This window comes from Haematobia irritans, chromosome 3 (assembly GCF_050003625.1).
Source record: "Haematobia irritans isolate KBUSLIRL chromosome 3, ASM5000362v1, whole genome shotgun sequence".
NCBI classification, from domain to species: domain Eukaryota; kingdom Metazoa; phylum Arthropoda; class Insecta; order Diptera; family Muscidae; genus Haematobia; species Haematobia irritans.
Window position 1 is genome coordinate 89,284,715 of NC_134399.1, and position 24,765 is coordinate 89,309,479.

General features: G+C 32.7%; 2 protein-coding genes across 2 annotated transcripts; both read left to right on the top strand.

The window, feature by feature from the left end:
- LOC142231052 (uncharacterized) lies at window positions 1-4,459 on the top strand. Its single transcript, XM_075301672.1, has 4 exons — window positions 1-97; window positions 3,505-3,668; window positions 3,732-3,866; window positions 3,923-4,459. The coding sequence occupies exons 1-4, from the start codon at window positions 1-3 to the stop codon at window positions 4,457-4,459; spliced, it is 933 nt and encodes a 310-aa protein (XP_075157787.1).
- Window positions 4,460-14,075: 9,616 nt separating this feature from the next.
- LOC142229065 (chronophin) lies at window positions 14,076-24,765 on the top strand. The gene is made up of 4 exons (XM_075299595.1): window positions 14,076-14,272; window positions 14,337-14,500; window positions 23,971-24,105; window positions 24,168-24,765. The coding sequence occupies exons 1-4, from the start codon at window positions 14,182-14,184 to the stop codon at window positions 24,681-24,683; spliced, it is 906 nt and encodes a 301-aa protein (XP_075155710.1). The 5' UTR covers window positions 14,076-14,181; the 3' UTR covers window positions 24,684-24,765.

The window sequence follows — 24,765 nt, forward strand, 5'->3', positions numbered from 1 at the left end:
ATGTATAGTAAAAATCCAAAACATATCCTGGAATTATCTTCCGAAGAGAAAAATGAATTCTTAAACTCTTTCGATATTGTTATGTCGGATTGTGATGGTAAGAACATAAAAAATATATATAACATTAAGATCGGTTGGACCACCATGGATCGCATGCTCTTCTTATGACATTCCTATCAAAATTGCTGTTTCCATAGCTCTCAGAAGTCTAATAGTAAGAATAGCTCTTTAATACCCACCACCAAAGAACAACGGTGATGAGAATATAAAAAGATTGTCATTACGTTTATAACACATCGAAATATCGATTTCAGACTATATAAATTATATATTATTATTGATCAGAGAGAAATTCTAAGACGATATAACCATGTAGGGAGCCACCGTGGTGCAATGGTTAGGGTGCCCGCCTTGCATATCGGAGGTTCAAACCCTGTTTCGACCAAACACCAAAAAGTTTTTCAGCGGTAGATTATCTCACCACAGTAATGCTGATGACATTTCTGAGTGTTTCAAAGCTTCTCTAAGGGGTTTCACTGCAATGCGGAATCCCGTTTGGACTCGGCTATAAAAAGGAGGTCCCTTTTCATTGAGCTTAACATAGAATCAGGCAGCACTCGGTGATAAGAGAGAAGTTCACCACTGTGGTATCACAATGGACTGAATAGTCTAAGTGAGACTGATATATCGAGCTGCCACCTAACCTAACCATGTCTGTTGTAGTCACCATTATTGAAGATTATAATTAATGGCGCTATCGTCCTCACATTTGGAACAGATTCGTTTTTGTCTACACGCAGGTTCGAAGATGGGCTTTATCGGTACAGGTTTTGATATAGACCAGCAAAGGCAGGAGAAACAAAAGATTTGTTCACACTTAAATGCCGGTGGGCTCTAACCATAGCTTCCTTTGGCTTTCCAGTCAAATCACACTATCATATTTTAATTTCTAAAGGAAAATTTCTTAAAAGTTTATTTCCAAAAACAAAAATTTAAATTTTTTCAACATTTTATTTCTATAGAAAATTTACTTAAAATTTTACATACGATAGCCACCTGCAGTACACTAAAAAATGGGGCGCTAATGCCAATTTAACTTTATTCTAGTTCATAAAAATTTCTTTATTTTGATTAAATTTGGCTCAATATGAGTAAATGTTCCTTATTTTAGTAATTTTTTGCTTAATTTAGAACGTGAACTAAAAAAAGAAAATAAATTTGCATATAAATATAGTACACAATTTTACTAAAAAATAAAAAAGTTGATATTTTCCTAAAATGGGAGAAGTTTTCTTAAATTTAGTGCTTTCTCTCTGTCTCTCTCAAATAAGAAATTTTACTAAAATTGTACTTGTCTTAAACTTCGTATGGTGCTAAAGGCATATTAACAATTTTTAAATCCAATTTTTTCCCAGCAAAAAATTTGGAAATTCTTCTAAAATATTTTTAAAAATTGCGAATTTGACGTCCAACGTTTCAGACTAGCGTGTTAGAATGCATTAAATATCAAAAAAAAAAAAAAAAAATATTTATTTGGCTAAATGTCACAAAATTTTTATACCCTACATCATAGGATGGGGGTATATTAACTTTGTCATTCCGTTTGTAACACATCGAAATATTGCTCTAAGACCCCATAAAGTATATATATATTCTGGGTCGTGGTGAAATTCTGAGTCGATCTAAGCATGTCCGTCCGTCCGTCTGTTCAAATCACGCTAACTTCCGAACGAAACAAGCTATCGACTTGAAACTTGGCACAAGTAGTTGTTATCGATGTAGGTCAGATGGTATTGAAAATGGGCCATATCGGTCCTCTTTTACGTATAGCCCCCATATAAAGGGACCCTCAGATTTGGCTTGCGAAGCCTCAAAGAGGAGCAAATTACATCCGATCCGGCTGAAATTTGGTACATGGTATTGGTATATGGTCTCTAACAACCGTGCAAAAATTTGTCCACATCGGTCCAAATTATATATGGCGCCCATATAAACCGATCCCCAGATTTGGGTTGCGGAGCCTCAAAGAGAAGTAAATTTCATCCGATCCGCCTGAAATTCGGTACATGGTGTCAGCATATGGTCTTTAACAACCATGCAAAAATTGGTTCACATCGGTTCATAATTATATATAGCCCCCATATAAACCGATCCCCAGATTTGGCTTGCGAAGTCTCCAAGAGAAGCAAATTTCATCCAATCGGGTTGAAATTTGGAACATGGTGTTAGTATATGATCTTTAATAACCGTGCCAGAATTGGTCCATATCGGTCCATAATTATATATAGCCCCCATATAAAACATTCTCCAGATTTGACCTCCGGAGCCTCTTGGAGGAGCAAAATTCATCCGATCCGGTTCAAATTAGGCATGGTCGCTAACAACCATACCAAAATTGGTCCAATCACACAAAAATTGGTCCATATCGGTTCATAATCATGGTTGCCACTCGAGCCAAAAATAGTCTACCAAGATTTTATTTCTATAGAAAATTTTGTCAAAAGTTTATTTCTATAGAAAATTTTGTTAAAATTTTATTTCTGTAGAAATTTTTGTCAAAATTTTCTTTCTATAGAAAATTTTGTCAAAATTTTTATTTCTATAGAAAATTTTGTAAAAATTTTATTTCTATAGAAAATTTTGTTAAAATTTTATTTCTGTAGAAAATTTTGTCAAAATTTTATGTCTACTTTGTCAAACTGAATTATATACGTATTGGATCGATCTTTTTTATTTAATATATACCACGTATGGACTTACATACAATTTAGAAGATGGTGTTAGGAGGTTTTAAGATACCTTGCCATCGGCAAGCGTTACCGCAACTTAAGTAATTCGATTGTGGATGGCAGTGTTTAGATGAAGTTCCTACGCAATCCATGATGGAGCGTACATAAGCTTCGGCCTGGCCGAACTTACGGCCGTATATACTTGTTTTAATTCACATCCAAAACACTGCGCTTCTGCGCCAATTTTGCACCCCTTCCGGATACAGAAAGAACATTTTCATTACTTAGCGACGCTTTTTTTGCTGGGATATGAAATCTTCTTAATCTTCTAAAACAAATGTATAATTTGTAATAAATTTTCTACAATTTGATAAAACTATTTTAGAAAACTATTTTAGTTACAATTTTCTAAAATAAACCTACATTTTCTTTCATGGTGGGTTTATTTTTTTTTTTTGAGTGTAAGTTGCAATATATATCAACCACACTTTTTTGACTGCGGTGACTCGAACCTATATTTTTTAAAGGTCGAATATTCCCAGTGACTATTATAAAGTTTAACAATTATATCAAAATCTTATATCATCAATTTAGCGAATTCGGTACTTTAATTTTCATGCGTTTCAAAGTTATTACACAATGGACCTGGGTATGACAATGGACTGAATAGTGTAAGTGAGCCTGCGATATTGGCAGCCACTACACCTAACCTACACCTGGGAGTGGATATAAATTAATAATTATTTATTTTATTTTTTTTTTTTATTTGGAACAGGAACGCTTTGGATGCTTTCAGAACCCATACCCAATGTTGGAGCCTCAATAAATCTATTGAAAAATGCTGGCAAACAATTTAAGTTTGTAACAGGCAATGGCATGCGATCGGATGAAGAACATGCCCAAAAATTGGCAAAAATTGGAGCAAACGGAGTACTACCGGTAGATTAGCTAGTATCAGGCATCAATAAAAGAGATACTGATGCATGTCTTTTTCCGTTTCAGGAGGACTTTTTGGTACCTTATAAGGCAATATCCAGATATATAGAATTGAATTATCCCAATGAAATATGTTATTGCATGTGCTCAGATACATTTTTTAAAATGCTTCGTTCGAAAGGTATTAGGGCTGAGAATATTGTAGGTAAATGAAAATATTTTTAATTGTAAAAAAACATAATAATTATTCACTACAGACACCTTCGATGGATATTACATTTTCGCAAATGAGCACCGTATGTGCAGCAATTCCAACAGCAAAATTGGTAATTATGGATATTCACATACATATGTCATACATTGAAATGGCTCTCCTACATGAGTACATGATGAAAAAAGATTGTATAGTATTTGTCAATCAATTGGATGATCGTGTTCCAGTAACCAAAGATTTAACAATTTTGGGACCCGGACATTTTCTCACTACCTTACCCAGTTGCAAGGAGAAAGAGTTTGTCATATATGGAAAGCCGAGCGATATAATGGGAGATTTTTTGCTTAATGAGACGGGACTCAAAGATCGTAAAAGAGGTCTTTTTATTGGTGACAATATCTTTGCTGATGTCCAATTTGGTAATCGATTGGGTTTTCAGACTTTATTCGTATTGAATGGTGCCCATACTAAGGAAGAAATGTTATTGCAACCTCCTGATAATCAACCCGATTATTATGCTGATAGTTTGGGAGATTTTGTAGAATTCTTTAATAATTTAGAAGTCAATGGTAAAAAATAATCAACATAAATTTGTTTATAATATTCTTTTTCTACACTAAAAAAACAACAGTTTACTTGGATCCAGAAGATTTTGACCTTCTCTTAAGGATTTTGGTATTGATTCCGAGCCAAAGATGCGTCTTCTTTAAAATAAAGACATTTTTAGCGACCAAAGATGCTAAATCCTCAAAATAAAACTTAGCCTATATTTGAAGCGTTTTTATCTTAATTCTAAAAATTCAATGTTTTAGCTAATTTAAGGTCGATTTCTTTAAATCAAAAATATGTTTCTTTACTTTAAGGAAAAATTGCCTTAATTGAAAGACATACGACTTTAACGGAGGGATGCAAATTTCCAAAATACAATATATACCAATTGCTGAAAAATATACATGGCAACTCATTTTTACCATTTTTATGATCTTTAACACATGCTTGGTAGAAAATATTGATGCTCTTTTATCATTTTACAGCTGCAGTTGGTAGCAGAGCTGTGGAGTCGGAGTCTGAAGATTTTGCTGGAGTCGGAGCCGGAGTCGTAGAAAATTTGCTCGACTCCGACTCCGGCGAAGCAAACTTTGCAAAAATCTTCCTATCTTTATAACTAAAGAAATATTTCGACAAATTATATTCCATTGGGGTTTTTAATCGAACAACGGAAAACGAAGTAATGGATTTCAGGTCATTCAAAGTGAATTATATGGGAGAAATTTCACGGTGATAGAAAAAGTAGGTTTTTCTTTTTTTTTTTTTAATGGCCTCTAAGTCAATAACTGGTAGACCATTTATAAATCGATGTTTCACCATTTTATTTCTGTTATCTGTTGTATGGTAGTTGTTATTTAAAATTCCGCCCGTCCTTATTTTTGGCAGTTTATGTTTGTTTTCTATATCCGACACATTACATTTTTTAACATCTAAACTTTCTATCTGATTAGCCCGACATTTTGATTTCTGTGTATTTTTCTTTTTTATATAGATTTATTTTTTATAAAATGCCTATATAGATTAGTACCAGGATTTTACTTCTTAAACTTCTGAGAGACTAATTATTTTTTGAAATTGTTTTTATAAATACATATTCTGGAGATTGTTGTTATCTACCCATATTTTGATGTGGTCTCTATATAGTTTTGTGTCGTATTTTAATTTATTGGCCTAAAATTAAAATGTAGGGTTCTTTACATCCCTGAAATGCTGAGATTTGTCGTCGAATCGTATCAAAACTTAAAGCTAGTGTTCTTTAGGACATATAAACACATATGGCAAACTAGAATACTTATATCGGTCTATTTTTGGAACACTACACCACCTGGAGTCGACTCCGGAGTCGGAGTCGGAGCCGGAGTCGAGCAAAATTGACTCGACTCCACAGCCCTGGTTGCTAGAAGCCAGCGAATGTTATACAAAGAAACACATCACTGGCCAAATTTTCCATATATTGATTTTATTATTCCATTTGCGGCGGATATGATATATTGTGTAAGAAGAAAAAATCTGGAAGCCATTTGAAGAATGAAGACACATATTTTGGTATAGTCGGCGACCACATACCCATTGAAGTTAAAACAAAACGTCGATGCGTAAAGTTCCAAAATGATAACAAAGGTGGAAAGAGTGACAAGCTTACTTACTTTATATGCAAGATATGCGAAGTTCCACTAGTTTTAAGTGTTTTACGTTTTATAAAATAATAAAATGAATAGTCTTCTACTGGTCCGTGTATTTTGTTATCAGAACTGCTGGGATATTATATCCCAAATGAATAGTCTTCTACTAGTCCGTGTATTTTGTTATGAGAACTGCTGGGAAATTGTATCCCAAATTGCAATTCAAAACCACCGAACACCGAGGGCTTGATCAACTCAGAAGGTGATTCTGAATAGCTCGGTTCATACATTACTCATCATCAATATTGCTATTCATCAATATTGCTATACGCTTATCATTTTGCGGTTTAGCGTATGCTAATGTAAGAGATAAAACTGGTTTCAGTAGTTACAATTTTGAAGACTATGTTAAGAGGTTTTGAGATACCTTGCCATCGGCAACCGTTACCACAACTTTAGTAAGAGCACTTTGGTCGAATTTTCGGACGTTTATACTTGTTGTTAACGTTTATACTTATTCCGTAACGACTTTCTAGGGTTAAATATTTTTCCATTTAAATATAAGCATATCATTACACCATTGGGGTGACCATATGTAATGAGTGGATAATTTGTTAGCCTCGTGCTTTTTGGCGCACTTTTTATTTGTACAACAAATGTAATTGTCAATTTAAATGTATAATACACAATTAGAGTCATGCCCAATACACCCTACAAGAATATATTTAGTGAACAATGATTATCGTCGAATATATTACAACCACGGTTGCCACACGAGTCAAAAATAATCTACAAAAATTTTAAGAAAATTTTACCAAATTTATCAAAATATTTTCAAAATTATATTTCTATAGAAAGTTTTCTAAAATTTTATTTCTATATAAAATTTTGTAAAAATTTTATTTCTATAGTAAATTTTGTCAAAATTTTATTTTTATAGAAAATTTTGTAAAAATTTAATTTCTATAGAAAATTTTGTCAAAATGTTATTTCTATAGAAAATTTTGTCAAAATGTTATTTCTATAGAAAATTTTGTCAAAATTTTATTTCTATAGAAAATTTTGTCAAAATGTTATTTCTATAGAAAATTTGGTCAAAGTTTAATTTCTATAGAAAATTTTGTCAACGTTTTATTTCCGTATATATTTTGTTGACATTTTATTTGTATAGAAACTTATGTCAAAATTTTATTTCTATAGAAAGTTTTGTCAAAATTTTTTTCTATAGAAATTTTTGTCAAAATTTTATTTCTATAGAAAATGTTGTCAAAATTTTATTTCCATAGAAAATTTTGTTTCCATAGAAATGTTGTCAAAATTTTATTTTTATAGAAAATTATTTCTATAAAAATTTGTGAAGTACCTCTTAGTTGGATTGGAATATATTTTCAAAATCTACCAAAACATCAAGAATTACCAAACAGTAAAACATCTACCATCTTTGGTAGAATTCTACCAATTGTGGTAACCGTGATTACAGCCCATAATTACTGATTCGGTCTCATATTTATTTATTTTCATTTTTGTTGTGATTAAAAATTACAATAAAAATAAATAATAAATAATAAATAAAAAAACTTAAGCAGTAAAAACTAAAGCTATCGGCTATATATCATAAAAACACGATTTCCTCGTTATAGAACTAGTCGTTCAGTTACATATGTACCAAATCGGGTGTTCACACCGAAAAAAGTTAACTGTTTTATAGGAAGAATGAATGACTGAACTCGTGTGAAATTCGAACTAAATTGTACTTCACATTTTCATAATTCCACAAAGCATTGTTAAAACCGTGAATATTTAATGCCCTGTTGTACTTTTTAAACTGCACGAAATTACACCCTCTCATTGAAGAAAAAATGAAAAGGTACTTTAATTTTCACATTTTGAGAAAATTTTCTATACAAATAAAATTTTGAGAAAATTTTCTATAAAAATATAATTTTCTATAGGAATCAAATTTTAACAAAATTTTATATAGAAATAAAACTTTGAGAAAATTTTCTACAGAAATAAAATTTTGATAAAAATTTCTGTAGAAATAAATTTTTGACAAAATTTTTTTAGATATAAATTTTTGAGAAAATTTTCTACAGAATAAAATTTTGAGAAAATTTTCTACAGAATAAAATTTTGAGAAAATTCTATAGAAATAAAAGTTTGAGAAAATTTTCTATAGAAATAAAATTTTGACAAAATTTGCTATAGAAATAAAAGTTTGAAAAAATTTTCATAGAGATAAAATTTTGACAAAATTTTCTATAGAAATAAAATTTTGACAAAATTTTCTATAGAAATAAAATTTTGACAATTTTCTATAGAAATAGAATGTTTACAAAATTTTCTATAGAAATAAAAGTATAAGAAAATTTTCTATACAAATAAAATATTAACAAAATTTTCAATAGAAATAAAAGTTTGAGAAAATTTTCTATAGAAATAAAATTTTTACAAAGTTTTCAATAGAAATGAAAGTTTGAGAAAATTTTCGATAGAAAAGAAATTTTGAGAACAATTTCTATACAAAGAGATTTTTTTAAATTTGGTAGATGTATGGTAAAATTTTCTTCACATTTTGGTAGATTATTTTTGTCAGGAGTGGCAATCGTATTTATAAGTCATAAAAAAGACAATATATAGAGATAAATGTCCAGAAAAGAAAATTTTCTATAAAAATATAATTTTCTATAGGAATAAAATTGTAACAAAATTTTCTAGAGAAATAAAACTTTGAGAAAATTTTCTACAGAAATAAAATTTTGATAAAATTTTCTGTAGAAAAAAATTTTTGACAAATTTTTTTTAGATATAAATTTTTGAGAAAATTTTCTACAGAATAAAATTTTGAGAAAATTCTATAGAAATAAAAGTTTGAGAAAATTTTCTATAGAAATAAAATTTTGACAAAATTTTCTATAGAAATAAAAGTTTGAAAAATTTTCCATAGAAATAAAATTTTGACAAAATTTTTTACAGAAATAAAATTTTCTATAGAAATAAAATTTTGACAAAATTCCTATAGAAATACAATTTTGACAAAATTTCCTATAGAAATAAAATGTTGACAAAATTTCCTATAGAAATAAAATTTTAACAACATTTTCTATAGAAATAAAATTTTGATAAAATTTTCTATAGAAATAAAATTTTGACAATTTTCTATAGAAATAAAATGTTTACAAAATTTTCTATAGCAATAAAAGTTTAAGAAAATTTTCTATACAAATAAAATTTTAACAAATTTTTCAATAGAAATAAAAGTTTGAGAAAATTTTCTATAAAAATAAACTTTTGACAAAATTTTCAATAGAAATAAAAGTTTGAGAAAATTTTCGATAGAAAAGAAATTGGGACAACAATTTCTATAGAAAGATTTTTTTAAATTTGGTAGATGTATGGTAAAATTTTCTTCACATTTTGGTAGATTATTTTTGTCAGGAGTGGCAATCGTGCTTATAAGTCATAAAAAAGACAATATATAGAGATAAATGTCCACACTGAAAGAAAAGCTTATCCATTTTCAAAGATTTTGTTTTTACTTTATTTATATTGGCATTGATTCAGAGCCAAGGAAGCGAGAAATTGAACAAAGGATATATTAAAGTTGCAGTTCCTTTTAAATCTAGCTTTTACGTATTTGACACTGGGAAATACATTTTGTGAATTTTTTTTATCTTTGTTTATCGTGTAAAATCAAAGTCCTTCATAAACATGTTAACGCTAACTAAAAAATCGTAATTCAAACTCCACTTCAAATTCAAATAAAAGAGTCTTTAATATAAAATCTTGAAAGACATATACTTTGAATGTTGTTTATCTTGTTTAAGCACAATTTCTATAACTTGAACCAGTTTTATATTTATGTAAAGATAATCATTTTAAATTGGAATAACCTAACTCTAAGGACAAAACACCTTCAAAGAAATGTTTTTTTTTTTTGCTCTAGAAAAAAATCTTTGCATCTGAGAAATGCGTCTTCTATGCTATGTTTTTTTTTTTCAGAACAAACAAGTCCTCGAATTTCTATTATGAACTCAATGAGATCTTCATGTCATAAATCGAATTGTGCATTGGTTCTTAAAATCGAAAAGTTCTGTTTTTTATAATCGAGATCAACATTCACGACATTGTGAAATGGCTAAAGCGTATCAATCTATAATTACTAGAAAGTAGTCTTAAATGGCCGACCACTGCTAAACCGTTACTATACGATTCATATTACAACTGATATTTAAATTTTCTTGTATCATCAATGATTGATAATAATTTATTTACGCTTTCTTAATAAATTTGCATCGTTTTATGTCATACATGTAAAAGCTAGGTGACGTTTAGAACAAGAGAAAATGTTTATCAAGCGGGCATTTCAATTACTGACACACATCTAAAGAACATTATTACAGGGCAGAAAAAGAGTTTGAAAAAAATACTTTATGTGGCCCCTATAAATAAAAAAACTATAGGAGATCCTAGTTTGTCGCTCCGCTTGGAGAGGTATGTGCATGACAGGAAATAGTGGGACACTAATGACTTAATACTGATCAGGGAAGGATGAGTTCCATCATCATTACTTAAGAATTTAGCCAAGCACACGCCTACTACTGCGGCTGTTTTTGCTAAATTTGTCGATAGATTAGTAAATGAGAACAATCTGACCCCATTTATCGAAATCGGGCTATTGGAGCTATATCTAAATTTGATCCGATTTTTTCCGAATTCAATAGTATTCGTCCAAGATTCATCTAAATTTCATCCAAATCGGTTAATAATTGCGACCGGAATCCTGCGAACAACAAATACATGGACCGACGGACGGACACCAAGTGCTACATCGACACAGGAGGTGATTCGGAGTCGATCGATATATATATATTATGGGGTCTAAAATCAATATTTATGGTAGACACATATTTTGGCAGATCAAAGTTATTATCAGAGAATGAAGCCGACCCATTTTTGTCGGCAGCGGCTGATACTAATTTTTTGACTCCGGCGGCGGCGGCGGCGGCTTGACGGCTAAGCCGATATAAATTTGTATTATCGGCGGCGGACAATTATCCATAATAAAATCAATTTGATGTTATCCGAATGTTAATGAGATTAGTTGTACAACTTATCTTACAATCACATTTACATTTAATTCAAATGTTCTGAGCTAAATTTTTGCAAAATTATTATAGCAACTTGATACTGACGGATTTTGGGTGGAAAGTTAAACATTTTGATAAAAAATGCAACCATTATTAATAATTTTTTCTGATTCAAATCAATATTTTTGATTAATTGGCGGCTAACTTTGAGTCGAGATGAGTGGAGATGAGTCGACCAATTCGGCGACGGCTTCGACTGGTAAAAACTAGTCGGCGGCGGCTAAAATCGGCGGCGCGACTCGGCGGCTTCATTCTCTTGTTATTATATACAAACCACAGAATGAAGCCATCGAATCGCGCCGCTGCCCATTTTTTACCAATCGAAGCCGAATATATCAACTCATCCCCACTCAAATTTAGCCACAAACTAAAAAAAAAAAAAACAAGTATATACGGCCGTAAGTTCGGCCAGGCCGAAGCTTATGTACCCTCCACCGTGGATTGCGTAGAAACTTCTACTGAAGACTGTCATCCACCATCGAATTACTTGGGTTGCGGTATCACTTGCCGATGGCAAGGTATCTTAAAACTTCCTAACACCGTCTTTTAAATTGCATGGTATATATAAAAGTAAAAAAGACCGATTAAATACGTATATAATTAAGTTTGACAAATTTTTCTATAGAAATAAAATATTGATAAATGTTTATATAGAAATAAAATTTTGACAACATTTTCTATAGAAGTAAAATTTGGACAAAATTTTCTATAGAAATAAAATTTTAACAATATTTTCTATAGAAATAAAATTTTGTCAAAATTTTCTATAGAAATAAAATTTTGACAAAATTTTCTATAGAAATAACATTTTGACAAAATTTTCAATAGAAATAAAATTTTGACAAAATTTTCAATAGAATTAAAATTTTGACAATATTCTCTATAGAATTAAAATTTTAACAAAATTTTCTATAGAATTAAAATTTTGACAACATTCTCTATAGAATTAAAATTTTGACAAAATCTTCTATAGAAATAAAGTTTGACAAAATTTTCCATAAAAATAAAATTTTGACAACATTTTCTATAGAAATAAAGTTTTGGTAGATTATTTTTGACTCGAATGGCAACCATGATTATGAACCGATATGGACAAATTTTTGTGTGATTGGGGATCGGCTATATATAACTATAGACATATATGGACCAATTCTTGCATGGTTGTTAGAGACCATATACTAACACCACGTACCAAATTTCAACCGGATCGGATAATTTTTGCTCCTGCAAGAGGCTCCGGAGGTCAAATCTGGGAATGGTTTTATATGGGGGCTATATATAATTATGGACCGATATGGACCAATTTTGGCATGGTTCTTAGAGACCATATACTAATGCCATGTACCAAATTTCAGCCGGATCGGATGAAATTTGCTGCTCTTAGAGGATCCGCAAACTAAATCTGGGGATCGGTTTATATGGGGGCTATATATAATTATGAACCGATATGGACCAATTTTTGCATGGTTGTAAGAGTCCATATACTAACACCACATACCAAATTTCAACCGGATCGGATGAATTTTGCACCTCTAAGAGGCTCCGGAGTTCAAATCTAGGGATCGCTTTATATGGGGGCTATACATAATTATGGACCCATATGGACCAACTCTTGCATGGTTGTTAGAGACCATATACTAACACAACGTACCAAATTTCAGCCAGATCGGATGAAATATGGTAGTCTTATAGGTTCCGGAAGCCAAATCTGGGGGGGGGGAGGAAGTTATTGCAATATTTTTTGCCAAAATGTTGAATAGAGGTGTGTGCGTGACTGAAATTTCAGTCACACTCACGCACATTCACGAAGAAAAATGTTTATTTACGCATGATACGTGTGGTAGCCATTCCCACTCATGCACATTCACGAAATGAAAACCAGTACTCACGCACTCCCGCGGACGAACTACTTTTAAAGACTCACGTTCACGCACGATTCACGACAATTACGTGATTCACGATAAATTCACGAGACTCAAGACATTTTCCAAGCGGAAATCAGCAACGGTAACAAAATTCAAAAATAGAATATAGTCGGAGAGTTAAATTAATTTCAGTTAACATACGAGTATTAATAAAATCTTGATTTTTTTCGAGATCGTGATATTGCAGAAATTTTATTCACGCAAATTCAGGAACCGATTTTATTTATTTTAAGCCCATTCGCGCACATTCACGAGAGTTGTTTGGATTTTTCGTGTAACGCACACCTCTAGTGTTGAACCCTCCACCCACAATCAATCAGTTGATATAAAAAGTTTGCAAAATTTAGCTCAGAAAATTTGAATGCAATGTAAATTTGATTTTAAGATTGGTTGTACTACTAATCTCATTACCGTTCGGATAACTTCAAATTGATTTTATAATGGGTGATTTTTCGCCATCGAATAGACAATTTTTTATTGGCTTAGTCGTTAAGCCATCACTTCCGAAAGCAAAAATTTTGTGTGACAAAAACGCCACGGACAAAAACGGTTCGTCTTCATTTTCTGACCTTGACCCCGATGTGGTTTAGGGTATAAAAACCGAACGAATATATAGACTTTACACACTGAAAAGAAATATGATCACCTGGGGCAAAATGTTATTTTTGGACTCTTAACGTGTAATATTATGTTTGTCGCCACCATATCTCGGACATTATGTAGCCATATTTTCTATGAAATTAAGATAATTATTCCATGATAATTATTCCATGATCCATTAGTAGTGTGGTATATAAAAAGGCCCCTTTGAGTTATTCCATTCCCCTGTATATCGTCGCCATAGCATCAAAATGCAACATAAATTGCTAAAATTGTTCTTACTTTGAAATAAGAAATGTAATTGATATCGTATTAGTTAGTGCACATTTCAACAATTGCATGAAATTAGTTGCATTCAAGACTCGTCTCAGTAGACATCAAGGCATTCGAAAAAAAAATCGTAGGCATTTAATCGGCTTCCCACTAAATTTAATCTCTATACAATTCACTGCAAAAATGTCCGATTTAAAATTCATTAAAAATTTAACGGAAATTCAAAGACGTGATTTTCTTAATTCATTCGATTTAGTCTTTTGCGATTGTGATGGTGAGTTTGTGCTGACACAGATGGCTCGTGAATTATTGTAATATGAAAAAATTGATTCACACAGGTGTTATTTGGGAAAATTTATTTAATCCCATACCTGGAGCCTCGAATGCTATTCAATATTTACGGGATAAAGGCAAACGAGTTATATTCGTCACTAACAATAGCATCTCATCGACCAATGATCAATTGCGAAAATTTTCGGATTGCAATATACATGTTGAAGAGGTAAGATGAAATACTTTGAACCCAATTAACATAAAGATGACCTTTTTAAAAACTTGAGGTTCCATCGAAATATGTACCAATTGTCACGATCATATCGAAGAAGAAATTGATATGGCTGGAACTTTTTTGTGGCGACCATAGAGCATTTATCCGCAATCATGTCGACGCTTGACACTCAAACAGTATTTTTTGTTGATAGTTTGGTAATTCGGTAGGAATTCCGAGAACTTGATTTTAACCAGATCGAAACAAATATGTGTAATATGTGTTCGTAACAGAGATGGAAGTTTCCAAAACACTTAACTTTTTTCTGTTTATACCACGCTTTTTGTGCTAGGCTAAGAAGTTTCCGAACTGCCTTCGTATACGCACAACATGCTTTAAATATATATACACAAAGTGTATGCCTAAGGTGAAACATAATATGTTTGAACAATACATACAATATTTTGGTTGGAGCAATCCTGAAAATATATGAGAAGCGATTTTTGAGGGTGTAGATCCGTTATAGACAGTTATAATATTTTTCATGAGATCGTTATAAAACATCGATAAACTATCGATAAAACTATCGATATTACCGATAGTTTTATTTTATGGAGACTATCGATATTTATTTTCCGATAGCGATACTATCGAAGAAATCCAGATCATTAAAAGATCATTACGTATTAATACAGGTAAAAATAAACCAAACTGGAAAATTCCAATTTATATTAATTTCTATAGACTTATTCTTAAAAATAAGATTATTTTTCCTGAAGTTGACGTCTTTGCACGAAATAGAGCAAAATCAGCAAAAATGAAAAGGTATTTATATTTCGAGTCAAATAATTGTCTTCGTACACTGAAAAAAAGCATGTCCGGTTCCAAAGAAAATTATGTACTTGATTTCGGCAATCACGTATATGTTTTCCGAGAAAAGAATATGATTGCGACAAAAATGTTCCATGTTCACCGTCCAAAAATAACACTTTTCTCTTGAAACATGTTTGAGGTGATCATATTCCTTCTCTGCGTGCAGAATACAAGTAATGATACTTTTTACACACAATTCTCTATTAAATTTTGTGTACTACACTGAAAAAAATATTGTCGTGAGGTCAAAGATTTCATGTCTTTAAAATAAGAAAGCAAATTTTGCTTACCATAGAAGACGCATTTCTCTAATATAAAGTTTTTTCCTTGTCCAAAAGTCGATAAACTTTTCAATGAAGTCGTGTTGTCCTTATAATTAAGTGATTTCACTTAAAAATGGGTATCATAGCATGAAAGAAAAATTTTTGGGCAAAGGCCAAGTTGACTTTAATAATTCAGAAAAATTCTTTAAATTTAATGAAATTGTCTTTAAATTTGTTGTCTTTTTGCATCTTGACTATAAAGCAAAAAATCGTTCAAATATAGGACATGTTTTTCAAAGCTTTATTTTAAAGAAGTTTTTTACATGAAACATAGCATAATTTCTACTGGAAGTCGAGTCTTAAATTGGAAAATAAAGTTGTCGTTAACTTGTTTTTAAAGGTCTTTGATAGCATTTGAAGTAAAAATGATGAGAAAGCGAAAAATTAAAATTTGCTTCCTAGAAGCAAGTACACAAAACCCAAATTTAAAAGAGAATTGTGTCTTAAAAGTATCCTTACTTGTATTCTCCGCTTCTTTGGCTCGGAATCAATACCAAATTTTTTAAAGGAAAGACAAAATCTTTGGAACCGGGCATGCTTTTTTTTCAGTGTGGGAAGCAAATTTTAAGTTTAGGTTTTTTCAGCTTTTCTTCTTCATATGCTATCAAAGTTCTTTAAAAATGAGTTAACGACAACTTTATTTTCCAAATTCAGATTCGACTTCCTGTACAAATTATGTTTCAAGTAAAAAAATTCTTTCAACTAAAGTTTTTAAAAACATGTGCTATATTTGAACGATTTTTTGCTTTGTAGTCAAGACAACAAATTTAAAGACAATTTCATTAATTTTAAAGAATTTTTCTGAATTATTAAAGTCAAGTTGACCTTACCCTAAAAACATTTTCTTTCGTGTTATGATACCCATTTTTAAGTCAAATCACTTAATTGAAAAGTTTATCGACTTTTGGACTTTTGGAAAAAAAAACTTTATATTATAGAAATGCGTCTTCTATGCTAAGCAAAATTTGCAAATCTTCGGTCTCACGACAATATTTTTGTCAGTGTACAATAGATACCAAATTTACGGATCAAATTCAGAATGTAAAAATACTTTTGATTGTGCTCTAATGGCAATAATTTCCATTAAAAATCTTCAAATCTTGGACTTTATGTTATTTTGGCATACTACCAACCACGGAGTCTGAAAAGATTATCAGCAAGGCTGGACCATAAATTCAAAAAGAAGAAATAAAATAATGCCAACATGTTCTCAAAAAATTTGTTGGTTACCCAATAATAAAAACTTATAAAATACTAAACATGTTTATTATTATTTTTAGAGGTTGAACATGGAACATATTTATCGCAACCATGTTATTTTCCCGAAAATTATGTATCTGATTTCATCAAAATGTCCCATGTTCACTGTCGAAAAATAGCATTTTGCTCTTAAAATGCTTGGGGTGATCATATTCCTTCTATGAGTGTAGTTATTGAAAAAATCCTTAGTATCAATACTATCGATTGTTTTGTTTGTTACTATTGAAAATATCGAATGGTGCTAATATAAAATATTTTTGTTTGTAGTTAAAAAAAAATAATAATTTTTTTCCGAAATTTTAAGTATGCCTCAACGTTCAATGTCTGTACATATAAGTTCAATGAGAACTAAAGCAGAAAAAATAAAAAATAGTAAGAATGAAATTTTGACAAACGTGTATCGAAAACGTTGTTCTCTCAAAATTTCAAACTTTTATTACCCATTTTTTTTTTGCTACCAATTTGTTTTTTGCAATAATAAAAACCAGTATATACTGCCGTAAGTTCGGCCAGGCCGAATCTTATGTACCCTCCACCATGGATTGCATAGAAACTTGCACTAAAAACTGTCGTCCACAATCGAATTACTTGGGTTGCGGTAAATTTTGCCGATGGCAAGGTATCTTAAAACTTCTTAACACCGTCTTCTCAATTGTAAGTTAGTCCATACGGGATATATATTAAACAAAAGAAGGCCGATTAAATATATAAATAATTCAGTTTGACAAAATTTTCTATAGAAATAAACTTTTGACAAAAATTTCTATAGAAAAAATATGTTGACAGACATTTTCTATAGCAATAAAATTTTGACAAAATTTTTTTATAGAAATAAAATGTTAGTAGATTATTTTTGGGGATCGGCTATATATAACTATAGACCAACTTTGGCATGGTTGTTAGCAGCCATATACTAGCGCGATATACCAAATTTAACCACGTACCAAATTTCAACCGGGTGGGATGAATTTTGCTCCTCCAATAGCTCCGGAGGTCAAATCTGGGGATCGGTTTAAATGGGGGTTATATAATTAAGACCGGTGTGGACCACTTTTTGCATGGTTGCTAGAGATCATATACTAACACCACGCAGCCACCGTGGTGCAATGGTTAGCATGCCCGCCTTGCATACACAAGGTCGTGGGTTCGATTCCTGCTTCGACCGAACACCAAAAAGTTTTTCAGCGGTGGATTATCCCACCTCAGAAATGCTGGTGACATTTCTGAGGGTTTCAAAACTTCTCTAAGTGGTTTCACTGCAATGTGGAACGCCGTTCGGACTCGGCTATAAAAAGGAGGTCCCTTGTCATTGAGCTTAACATGGAATCGGGCAGCAATGGACAATGGACTGAATAGTCTAAGTGAGCCTGATACATCGGGCTGCCACCTAACCTAACCTAACCTAACACCACGTACCAAATTTCAACCGGAACGGATGAATTTTGCTCTTCCGAGGGGTTCCGGTGGTCAAATCAGGGGATCGGTTTATATGGGGACTATATATAATTATGGACCGATTTGGACCAATTTTTGCATGGTTGTTAGAGACCATATACTAACGCCATGTACCAAATTTCAGCCGGATCGGATGAAATTTGCTTCTCTTAGAGGCTCCGCAAGCCAAATCTGGGGATCGGTTTATATGGGAGCTATATATAATTATGGACCGATGTGGACAAATTTTTGTATGTTTGTTAAAGACCATATACTAGCACCATGTACCAAATTTCAGCCAGATCGGATAAAATTTGCTTCTCTTAGAGGCTCCTCAAGTCAAATCTGGGAAGTTAGCGCAATTTCAACAGACGGACGGACGGACATGCTTAGATCGACTCAGAATTTCATCACGTCCCAGAATATATATACTCTATGGGGTTTATAGCAATATTTCGATGTGTTACGAAAGGACTGAAAAAGTTAATATACCCCCCATCCTCTGATTGAGGGTATAATAATTTTTGTTCCAAAATCACAGTCCATTTCGCTTATAAAGGGTGAAACGGTCAAAATTTGGTCAATATAAACTTGACGTATTTCTTTCAATTTTTAACACCCCTCATTTTGAAGGTGTGTGTGTGTGTAGAATGTTGCTCCTATTTTGATTTTGGAATTCACTCTTCAGTTGTCAAAATGCCGTCCAAGCAAGAAGAGCAGCGTATTAAAATTTTGCTCGTGTATCGCGAAAATCCGACCTACTCGCACGCAAAGCTGGCAAAATCGCTAAAAGTTGCCAAATCAACCGTTACAAATGTAATTAAAGTGTTTGGGGAACGTTTGTCGACAGCCAGGAAGTCTGGATCAGGGGGTAATCGAAAACCGGAAGCCGCTGAGACGACAAAGAGAGTTGCCGGTAGTTTCAAGCGAAACCCTAACCTCTCTCTCCGAGATGCCGCAAATAAGCTGGTTGTATCGTCTACAACCGTGCATCGAGCCAAAAAATGAGCCGGACTATCACTTACAAGAAGGTAGTGACTCCAAATCGCGATGATAAACAAAATACGACGGCCAAAGCGCGATCCCCGACGATGCTGGCGAAGTTTGACTGCGTGGTAATGGACGATGAAACTTACGTCAAAGCCGACTACAAGCAGCTTCCGGGACAGGAGTTTTATACGGCAAAAGGTAGCAGATATTTTCAAGCACATAAAACTGTCAAAGTTCGCAAAGAAATATCTGGTTTGGCAAGCCATCTGTACCTGCGGCTTGAAAAGCACCATTTTCATAGCTTCCGGGACTGTCAACCAAGAAATTTAAGTGAAAGAGTGTTTGAATAAACGTCTGCTGCCTTTCCTGAAGAAACACGGTTGTTCCGTACTGTTTTGGCCGGATTTGGCATCTTGCCATTACGGTAAATAAGCCATGGAGTGGTATGCCGCCAACAACATGCAGGTGGTTCCCAAGGACAAGAACCCTCCCAACACGCCAGAGCTCCGCCCAATTGAGAAATATTGGGCTAATTGAGAAATACTGCTGCTAAGGACGAGCAGCAGTTCAAGGCACACTGGCTTTCTGCGGCGAAGAAGGTGGACAAGGTGGCTGTACAAAATCTGATGGCAGGTGTCAAGCGTGAGGCCCGGCAATTCGGCTTTGGAAAAGCGAAAGCCTAACTGAATAGTTTTCCTGAATTTTATACTAATTGAACTTGAAAAAGAAATTTAATTTGATTTTTTAAATAAACGATTTCACCGATTTACACGCGTTTTCCCTTGACCAAATTTTGACCGTATCACCCTTTATCAAGCTCATTTTTATAGTAAGAGGGTTAACCTTTCACTACCGAAGTAAACCTTGTGTTGAAAACTTAAATTTTTCTTATTTTTTTCACTTGTACGAACAACATGTACAAAAATTGTAACTTTGAGGACTTACCTCAATTAGTTCAAAAGCTATAGGAGTTTGTTCTGAAAACTTGGTTAATGTAGAATCAGAAATAATATAAGCTATAGTTTTTGTATGAATGCCCATTTACCAGAGACGTATAGTAGAAAATGGTCTCAAAACTTCGTATTTTTCGTTTATTTATAAAAATGCATTTTTGTACTCACCAATATGTGAAATATTTATAGCTTAGTTAGATCAAAGCCTCTACTTTAAAATAGAATCAAAAAATAAATCGAAACTATGTGGGGAAATAGAGTTAGTTGTCATTTTCGTATGTCCTCTTAAGTAGACATCAGTAGTCAAAGGGTTAATATAGTAGTATGTTATGCCGGGAATCTTTTCGAAATCTAACAAACATTTTTGGAATATGTATGTAAAATTACATTATTTCCGTTTCCAAAAGTATTTTTAAGAAAGTGGCCAACAAAACAGAAACATTTCTGTTAAATAAAGTTTCTTTGCATCGGTTCGTGGGCGTAAAAAATTATTCTCAACAAATATATCTTCTTATGTGCCCAGCAAAAAAATTTGGAAGTTCTTCCAGAGGAACAACTTTAAAAGCACTTCCAGAAGATGTACTCCCAATGATGTTCTTTATTTTAACTACACAGGAAGTTCTTTTAATTCAATTTTTTATAACGTGCTTTTTTCATATTTTTAATGGGTAATGTTAACTTTCTTTGTTTCAAATAGGTTAAAAACAGAGTAAGAATTCATAAAATGGTAAAAATCATTTAAATTTTTTCGAAAAAAATGCTAAATCCAATCTGAAAAAATTGTGAGTTTTTGAAAATATTTGAGGTCAAACGTTTCTGACAAGCTTTCGAATCCATTAAAAATTATAAAAATTATTTATTTGACAAAATATCACAGAAATTTTTAATTTACATCCAAAACATTGAATTCGGATCACACCTAAAAAAGTGTTGCAAATTCAGTGCAACGGCTGTTGAAATGGAGGACTTCCGTCCTATGACAAGCCCATGTTAAATTCATCGCTTCTGCGTCAATTTTGCACCACTTCCTGATCCAAAAAGAACATTTTCATTACTTTTTTGGCGACGCTTTTTTTGCTGGGTGTATGTGTTGCTTGTGTGTTGATGGCTATAGCGTTAATTGTCTGTTGATGACAATAACAACTACGTTGCTCTGTGTGTTGGCTCACAAACTGTTTGGTCTGCGTATCGATTCCCCTTCCAGGCGAAAGGTAAAATTTAAAAAATTTATATAATCAAATTTTGCCGCAGAAGCGATGAATTTAACATGGGCTTGTCATAGGACGGATGTCCACCATTTTAACAGTCGTTGCACTGGATTTGCATCACTTCTTAAGGTGTGATGCGAATTCAGTGTTTTGGATGTGAATAAATAATTTTTAAATTTTTTGATGAGTTTTAATGCATTCTTACGTTTGTGTGATAAAGCAACCTCGTGGAAGTGAGAAAGACGTGAGGGAAGATGTAATTAGACAAAAAAAAGTAAAAAAATTGCGTTAGTCTTTATGAAATTGATTTTAAAATCCTGTACAAAAATCAACGTTTATCATAAAAAATAAATTCTTTTCTTCCGAGCATACTTCCCTACAGCAAAAAGCACACAGAAAATAATATTATAATTTTTGAGCTAACAATAAATTGTTGTTACAGAAAAATTTTAAGTTCAACAAAATTTTTGTTGATATAACAAAATGTTTGTTGATTGGTTGCTAAAGTGACTTAAGTCGTAATTGTATTTACAAATTACGTTGTTAGCTCAAATTTAAACATAATTTTAATTGTATTGACAATCAAATTAATTGATATTTTTTTGTATGCAAATGGGGAACTACACTTGCTTGTCTAAAATTTTGTTTGGGTGCAAAGAATTAATTTTTTTGCGTGGGGATGGTTAAAATGGCCAATGATTTCTTCCTTACTTTTAGTTCATTTTTATACCCACCACCATAGAATGGTGACGGGGGTATAATAAGTTTGTCATTCCGTTTGTAACACATCGAAATATCGATTTCCGACTATATAAAGTATATATATTCTTGATCAGGGAGAAATTCTAAGACGATATAACGATGTCCGTCTGTCCGTCTGTCCGTCTGTCTGTCTGTTGTAATCACGCTACAGTCTTCAATAATGAAGCAATCGTGCTGAATTTTTGCACAAACTCGTCTTTTGTCTGCAGGCAGGTCAAGTTCGAAGATGGGCTATATCGGTCCAGGTTTTGATATAGTCCCCATATAAACCGACCTCCCGATTTGGTGTCTTGGGCTTATAGAAATCGTAGTTTTTATCCAATTTGCCTGAAATTGGAAATCTAGAGGTATTGTAGGACCACAAAGACGTGTGCCAAAAATTGTGAGTATCGATCCATATTTTGGTATAGCCCCCATATAGACCGATCTCCCGATTTCACTTCTTGGGCTTATAGCAACTGCAGTTTTTATCCAATTTGCCTGAAATTTGAAATCTAGAGGTATTTTATGACCATAAAGAGGTGTGCCGAAAATGGTGAGTATCGGTCCATGTTTTGGTATAGCCCCCATATAGACCGATCTCCCGATTTTACTTCTTGGGCTTATAGAAACCGCAGTTTTTATCCAATTTATCTGAATTTGGAAATTAAAAGGTACTTTAGAACCGTAAAGAGGTGTGCCAATAATGGTGAGCATCGGTCCATGTTTTGGTATGGTGCCCATATAAACCGACCTCCCGATTTGGGGTCTTGGGCTCATAGAAACCGTAGTTTATATCCAATTTGCCTGAAATTGGAAATCTAGATGTAGTTTAGGACCATAAATAGGTGTGCCGAAAATGGTGAGTATCGGTCCATATTTTGGTATAGCCCCCATATAGACCGATTTCCCGATTTTACTTCTTGGGCTTCTAGAATCCAAAGTTTTTATCCAATTTGCCTGAAATTGGAAATCTAGAGGTATTTTCGGGCCATAAAGAGGTGTGCCGAAAACGGTGAGTATCGGTCCATATTTTAGTATAGCCCCCATAAGAACGATTTCCAGATTTAACTCCTTGGGTTTCTAGAAACCGTAGTTTTTATCTGATTTGCCTGAAATTCTAAATATTCTGGTATTTGAGGCTCACAAAAACGTGTATCGGATTAAGTTTTTATCGGTCCATTTGGTAATGCCTCCATATAGACCGACTTCACTTCTTGGAGGTGTTGAAGGCGCACTGATCATGAAAATTGCTTGAAACTCAATGTAAAATTTCCAGATTTTACTTCTACAGATTTAAGATTTCAAATCAAGACGTTACAAAAATGGTTCCTATAAATCCAGAATCTGATATAGTCCTCATAGGTGAAATCTTTAAATTTATTTTCCGGAAGTGTCCTCAAGCCCTCCTGAAATTTCAAAGGAAACCCTAATAGTTGGTTCATGGTGGTGGGTATTTAAGATTCGGCCCGGCCGAACTTACTGCTGTATATACTTGTTTCTTCTATGCTACGGAGTAATTTCGTAAATTGCAGTAAAAATTATACCAGGTTATGACATTTTCCTTGTTAACAACGCATTGTGGACATTTCAAAACGTGGAATACAATTTAGTTAATTTTTCCCATCGAACAATTTACTTTCTTTCTCTGTAGATTTTATTTTAGGTGTAGTACTAACTTTTTGTCATCTTATTAATTACAGAGTGATTTAATACATCCAGCCAAGACTATCGGCAATTATTTGAAAAGACAAAAATTTCAAGGTCTCATTCTCTGCTTTGCCTCTTCGGCATTTAAACAACATTTGCGTGATAGTGGACTTCAAGTTGTAGAAGAGGTAACTTCATCCCGTTTTATAATTAGTCATTACATCTCAAACTTTTACTGTCCAATATGCAGAAGGAACGCCTCATTGATGGATCTGTTATAGATTTACGCAATGCCATCTATAACAAGGAACCAGTAAAAGCTGTGGTTATTGACATTGATTTCAATCTAACCGCCTGGAAATTGATGAGAGCACAAGTCCATTTAAAGGATCCCGAATGTATATTCATAGCTGGGGCTGCCGATCCACGTATACCGTTTGGAGGCAATGAACTTTTGGGACCGGGTGCCTTCATACGCATTGTCGAGGAAGCAAATCAGAGAAAGGCAAAAGTATTTGGTAAACCAGGATCGGAATTGGGTGAGCTGTTGAAAAACACCTTCAATATTGTTGATCCCCAGAGAGTTTTGATGATTGGCGATAGCTTGAAGAGCGACATCAAATTTGGTCATGATTGTGGTTTCCAAACTCTTTTTGTTTTAGCCGGAAGCATGAAGAAAGGAGATTTGGCAACCCTAAAGTTCAGTGATTTGGAGAAACCTGATTATGTAGTTGACAAATTAGCAGATTTAAATAATCTATTTTAATTGAATGTTTATATAAAAAAAAACATATTTGTTTAAAAAGTGAATTTTAAGAAATGAATTAAAAGCAATTAATTAATTTTAA